Raw genomic sequence first — 6,502 nt, forward strand, 5'->3', positions numbered from 1 at the left:
GTCCGGCCGCGAGCCAACGCTCCCGAGCCGGAGCTCGCGCCAGCTGAGCGCTCTCATTGGTCGGGGTTTTTTATTAATAACTCCTTAACCACCCCTCGGACAACTTTTTCGCAAAGGAAAATGTTATTTAGAATTGCGTCAGGAACCTCCCATTTCAATATCTTACACTAGTTCTGGGACACCCTGTATTTTGATTATAGTGTGGCTGAAGGTATAATCTAACAACCCCGTTTTTCTATATGATACTTTGGACAAAAATTGCGCTGGCTATTTATGACGAACAACAAATGCACGTAAGACATTTAACATCTCCTAGAGAAGTGTGGAAAGAACTTGAAAGATTATATGCTCCACGTGATAGCAAATTCCGCATAGTACAGCTACGTCGCAAACTGTATTCTATAAAATTAAACGATTATGAGTCAATGGAAGCATACCTAGGCCAAATAAACCAAACAGTAGCAGAACTAGCGAACGTAGATACCCAAGTAGAAGATGGAGATCTGGCAATGATAATTCTGTGTGGACTACCAGAAGAATGGGATATGGTGATATCAACACTATGTAATGTACCAGAAGAGGAATTTAAACCTTCAATTGTTAAGAGAAGAATCCTTGCAGAAGCTGAAAGAGGAAAAGAGACACTGGAAAGTAAGCAATCTGCAGTGATCATGAAAGTTAATAATTCTCAATTTCAGCATAGGAAAGAGAAACAGACAGAAAGAACAAAACCAGATATACAGAAAGGAACAATATGTTTTAAATGTCAGAGGCCTGGACATATCAGTAAATATTGTCGAAGCAAGAGAAATTTCTCAAGGAACCACGTCAAAGCAAAAAGCATGAATGTAGTATTAGGAAATGCAATTAATGATGAGGATGCAGCACACGGTTAATAAATTCTGATGCCACGCATCACATGACACCAAATGAGAAATATTTTGCAGCACTCGAAACAGGTATTGAATTTGAAAATTTTACAACGGCTGACGGGACAGCAGTACATGTATCTGGAAAAGGCAAAGTAAACGCAGAGATTATTGAAGCCAGAGGAAGCCTGGAAGAATTTGAAGCTGAAAACACTTTTGTGGTAACGTAATTTTAAGAGTTTTTGTTTTAACGTATGCGTCATTGATGGTTCGAGAAGTGAGATGGGAAAAGCGATCGGAGTGGGCTGCGTGCGAGTCGAGACGTGTCGTAGCAACGTAATTAGCAACGTAATTAGCAACGTAATTTTAAGGGTCTGTTTTTTGAACATATGAGTCGAGTTGTGTTGATGGATGCGGTGCGGTGCGTGTTGATCGAGAAGATTCTTTCCGTGTAATTTTTCACAGTTCATTGTATTTCAACCTTCTTCTAATTTCTAATAAACTATAGTTAGAACTATTACAAAATTGGGGGTCGTCCGGGATAGAAGGAAATAACGAGTACAGTGACTGTGTTAAGTGTTGAATTCGTGTTGAAGAGTTGTTCAAAATGTCGAATGAAGAAAGCGATACTGGAAATGATGTTGTTGCACAACGAAGTTCGCTTAATGATAAGTTGCGCGAAGTGGAGATGATGAAAGTGTCTCAGTTGAGAGATGAATTAAAAGAACGTAATTTGAAGACGACTGGAAATAAAAAAAACGTTGCAGAATCGTTTGAGAGTTGCCCTCCCTTCGGGAACCAGTCGTAGTAAAGGTGGAACTGAATCCAGCGATAGTGAGGATGAGGATGATCAGGATGATGATCAAGAGTTGCATAGAGGAATGCAGACTTTGACGTTCAAGGATGTGGAAGAATCAATTAGTACTTTCAGTGGCGATAATAACGAGAATGTTCGTTATTGGCTTCAAGAATTTGAAGATATGGCAAAATTGTGTGAGTGGAATGGCGTACAAAAAGTTATATACGCGAAGCGATTGTTGCGAGGATCAGCCAAGTTGTTCGTGAATTACGAAAAATGTTGCCGAAAGTGGTCTGAGATGAAGCAGGCGCTGATATCGAAATTTTCGCAATCGGTGGACGCGCATAAAATACACAAAAAGTTGTCTCGCAGATTCAAGAAGTCAAATGAGTCGTATCAGGAATATATCTATCAGATGCTGGAGATAGGCAAACAAGCAGACATGGAAATAGCGGCAATAATTAAATATATCATTAATGGAGTTCAAGATGATGAATCCAACAAAATGATATTGTATGGTGCCAGGACGATACGTGAGCTGAAACAGAAATTCGAATCCTACGAAGCCATGAAGGAGAATTCAAGAACGAAGAGTAGGAAAGCCGAAGAGAAGACGAAGAAACCAGCCTGTAGAGTTGCCGGTCAAGAAAACGTTCGGAGATGTTTTTTGTGGGGAGATCGTAGTCATTTAAGTGCAAGCTGCCCGACAAAGAATAAAGTTATGAAATGTTTCAAGTGTCAGGAATACGGGCATGTTGCGTCAGCATGTAGTGGAGCGAATAAGCCTCTGAAGGATGTAAGCAGTACGTCGGAAGATTCACGAAAAAAGCGTTTAAAGGAGGTACAGATTGAACATTGTAAGTTGGTAGTTTTGGTAGATTCCGGTAGCGATTTGAGTTTGATGCGCGCAGATCATTATGTCAGAATTGGTGCACCTAAGCTAAATAATAAAATCCTGCATTTTCGCGGTGTAGGAGTAGAGAAGAGTTATACGTTAGGGCATTTTCAACATATATAACGATAGATGACACGATATATCCAATAAATATACACGTTTTACCTGATGCGTTGACACCCCATGGTTTAATACTTGGTACAGATTTTTTTGATTCTGTAGAACTCGTTATGAAAGGGGAAGAAATTATTATTGAAAAATTAGATGTGCCGGAAGTTTTTAGTATGAATACTGAAACTACAGTACATGAGGTAGATTTATCGCATATTGTAGTTTCTGAACACAAAGAAGCAGTAAAAGAGTTGATAGAAAATTACAAGCCCGACAAAACATGCGAAGTTGGAATTACAATGAATATTATTCTAAGTGATGATATACCTGTTCATCAAAGACCGCGAAGGTTATCTCCTGGGGAGAAGGACGAAGTTAATAACCAGATAGCATTATGGTTAGAAGATGGAATTATTCAACGGTGTCATTCGGATTATGCCAGTCCTATAGTGTTGGTTAAAAAGAAAAATGGCTCAACTCGAATTTGTGTTGATTATAGACAATTAAATAAAAGGATTATAAAAGATAGATACCCATTGCCGTTAATAGAGGATGAATTGGATTCGTTGCAAGGTGCGAAAGTATTTAGTACGTTAGATTTGAAAAACGGATTTTTCCATGTATCTATCGAAGAAAATAGTCGGAAATATACAGCCTTTGTCATACCCAATGGACATTATGAATTCCTAAAAGTACCATTTGGTCTTTGTAATTCGCCAGCTGTTTTTCAGAAATTTATCCATGCAGTATTTAGTAAAGTAATAACGGCTGGCATCGCTCGTACGTATTTGGATGACATTATAGTGTTAGTTAGCGATACAGTGTCCGTAATCGAGAACCTTAGAACTGTGTTAAGTGTAGCGTCTCAGCACGGATTAGTAATTAATTGGAGCAAATGTAATCTTCTGCAGACGAGAGTTGAGTTTTTGGGACATATTGTTGAAAATGGTCATGTTCAGCCGTCGGAAGATAAAACTAAAGCCGTTATCAAATTTCCAAAGCCGCAATTTATAAAGGATGTTCAGAGTTTTCTGGGTTTAACAGGATATTTTAGGAAATTTATCCATCAGTATTCGGTTATAGCGAGACCATTGTCGAATTTGTTAAAAAAGGACAGTAAATTTAAATTTGAGACGGCTGAACAGGAGGCGTTTGATAAACTTAAACTAATTTTAAGTGGTATGCCAGGTATGAAATTGTATTGTATGGGTGCTGAAACTGAGCTACATACCGATGCATCTAGTTTAGGGTATGGAGCGATTTTAATGCAACGCGATAACGAGGATGGTATTTTTCACCCCGTTTATTATGCAAGCGGAAAAACCACACCTGCTGAGGAAAAATATCCTAGTTATGAACTCGAAGTCTTAGCAATTATAAAGTCTTTAAGAAAATTTCGTGTTTACTTGTTAGGAATTCCATTCACAATTGTTACAGATTGCCAAGCGTTTGCGTTAACAATGAACAAAAAAGACTTATGTGTACGCGTAGCCAGATGGGCACTACTTCTTGAAGAATTTCAGTATAAAATTGAACATAGACCGGGAAAAATATGGCACATGTTGATGCCTTGAGTAGAAATCCATTACCTTCAATTATGCTAGTGGAAGAAGACGATAGTGGAATTATTGTTAGACTGCGTGATGCTCAAAAAGAAGATGTTGAGTTACATAAAATTTGTGACGATGTTGAACAATACCGAGCGAGTAGGTATGTTGTGAGAAACGGTATATTATATAAAGAAGTAAGTGATGCGCTATTAATTGTTGTGCCCAAGCGAATGCAGACGCAAGTAGTTCGTCAGGCACATGAGCGTGGTCATTTTGGTGTGACTAAAACTGAGGACTTGATAAAGCGAGATTATTGGTTTAAGGGAATGCGTCAGGTAATAGAAAAGGTCATTAGAAATTGTGTAAATTGTATTTTAGCAGAGCGAAAACATGGTAAGCAGGAAGGATTTCTGCATAGTATTGACAAAGGAGAATTACCCCTGGATACATATCATGTTGATCACCTAGGTCCGTTACCCTCTACGAAAAAGTCATACCGACACATATTCTCTGTTATTGATGCCTTTACGAAATTCGTGTGGTTGTATGCGACGAAGTCAACAAGTTCCGTTGAAGCCATTAGCCGTTTGCGCAAACAGTCGGCGATATTTGGAAACCCTAGACGTCTCATTTCCGATCGCGGTACATGTTTTACGTCTGATGCGTTTGAAAGTTATTGTAAAGAAGAAGGAATACATCATGTGTTGATAACAACGGGTATGCCACGAGCAAACGGGCAAATTGAAAGGGTTAATAGAACGTTAATAACATTAACCAAGTTAGCTGCACCAAAACCAGAGGAGTGGTATAAGTATCTCGAAACAGCACAGAAGTATCTTAACGCTACACCGAGTAGGAGTACTAATACAACACCTTTCTATCTGTTATTTGGAACTCAGATAAAAATGCGTGAAGATCCCGAGATTAAGCAGATGATAGAGGAAGAATGGATCACGATGTTTAATGCAGAACGTGACGAGATACGAGCACGAGCAAAAGAAAAAATAGCTGAAGTGCAGGCACAGAACAGGAAGACATTTAACAAGAACCGAAAAGAGGCAACAGAATATACACGAGGCCAACTAGTTGCAATCAAGAGGACACAAGCTGCGCCGGGTTTAAAGTTCCATTCGAAGTATTTGGGACCCTATCGTGTGACGAAATTGTTACGGAATAATCGCTATATGGTACAAAAAGTTGGGGAGCACGAAGGACCACAGATGACATCGACGGCTGCCGACTACATGAAAACGTGAATTGCCAACGGGGAAGACGACTCGATCCTAGACGATGATAATACTTCGAGTGACAAAGAAGGGCAAAGAGTGACATCTGAGGGCAGATGTTGTTATCAGAATGGCCGAGTGTGGTAACGTAATTTTAAGAGTTTTTGTTTTAACGTATGCGTCATTGATGGTTCGAGAAGTGAGATGGGAAAAGCGATCGGAGTGGGCTGCGTGCGAGTCGAGACGTGTCGTAGCAACGTAATTAGCAACGTAATTAGCAACGTAATTTTAAGGGTCTTTTTTTTGAACATATGAGTCGAGTTGTGTCGATGGATGCGGTGCGGTGCGTGTTGATCGAGAAGATTCTTTCCGTGTAATTTTTCACAGTTCATTGTATTTCACCCTTCTTCTAATTTCTAATAAACTATAGTTAAAACTATTACACTTTATGGGCACCAGATATTAAGAACAATAAATGACACAAAAATGACACAAAATGGAAAGAAAGTGATTTCTGACAAGTTCGGATGTCGCATATGCGATGAAAGAAACAATACACTGATTCAAGCTTTCAGAAAGGATAGGTTGTATCTGGTAAAAGCAAAACCAAAAGTTACATATAGCGGAAAAGTAGCAAATTTACAGGTAGAAAAGACAAGTAAGCTATCTCTGAACATATGGCACAAACGTTTGATGCACATTAATAAACATCAGATCATCAAAATTATAAAGACTGAAGCGGTCAGCGGTCTGGATTGTGACATATCAGAACCGACACCATGTGATAGTTGTTTATCAGGTAAGTCGAAGAGACAACTATTCCCAAAGCTAACCAAAAATTTGAAAACTGACTTCCTTGAATCAGTGATGTAAGATTTGTGGAATTTCGATCGCAGCGCGCGCGGTGAAGAAAAGTGAAACTAAAGGTCCTGATGCGGATTTTTCTGCCCATAGCGTGGTCCCAGTCTAGAATGCTATTATGTCTTAGCTTTAAGGAGAACCTAGCCGCGCGCGTAGTTTGAACGGCGTACCACTACACGCGTAATTTTTCC

At 39.2% G+C, this 6,502-nt stretch overlaps 1 protein-coding gene across 1 annotated transcript; it reads left to right on the forward strand.

Moving 5' to 3' along the window:
* Positions 1-425: 425 nt before the first annotated feature.
* Positions 426-5,480, forward strand: LOC108630103 (uncharacterized). Its single transcript, XM_018033167.1, has 8 exons — positions 426-651; positions 1,466-1,566; positions 1,637-2,597; positions 2,693-4,155; positions 4,279-4,380; positions 4,452-4,559; positions 4,603-4,617; positions 5,124-5,480. The coding sequence occupies exons 1-8, from the start codon at positions 426-428 to the stop codon at positions 5,478-5,480; spliced, it is 3,333 nt and encodes a 1,110-aa protein (XP_017888656.1).
* The last annotated feature ends 1,022 nt before the right edge of the window (positions 5,481-6,502 follow it).

This window comes from Ceratina calcarata, unplaced genomic scaffold, assembly GCF_001652005.2.
Source record: "Ceratina calcarata isolate Rehan_Ccalc_2016 unplaced genomic scaffold, ASM165200v1 scaffold674, whole genome shotgun sequence".
Lineage (NCBI taxonomy): Eukaryota > Metazoa > Arthropoda > Insecta > Hymenoptera > Apidae > Ceratina > Ceratina calcarata.

What these genes read in the sequence shown, in the direction of transcription:
- LOC108630103 (XM_018033167.1), top strand. Translation starts at nt 426, where the DNA reads ATGGAAGCATACCTAGGCCAAATAAACCAAACAGTAGCAGAACTAGCG. An exon ending in AGGAAAAGAGACACTGGAAA is followed by an intron (nt 652 to 1,465) that starts GTAAGCAATCTG and finishes TTCGTGTTGAAG; the next exon opens with AGTTGTTCAAAATGTCGAAT. An exon ending in TGTTGAACAATACCGAGCGA is followed by an intron (nt 4,381 to 4,451) that starts GTAGGTATGTTG and finishes GTTGTGCCCAAG; the next exon opens with CGAATGCAGACGCAAGTAGT.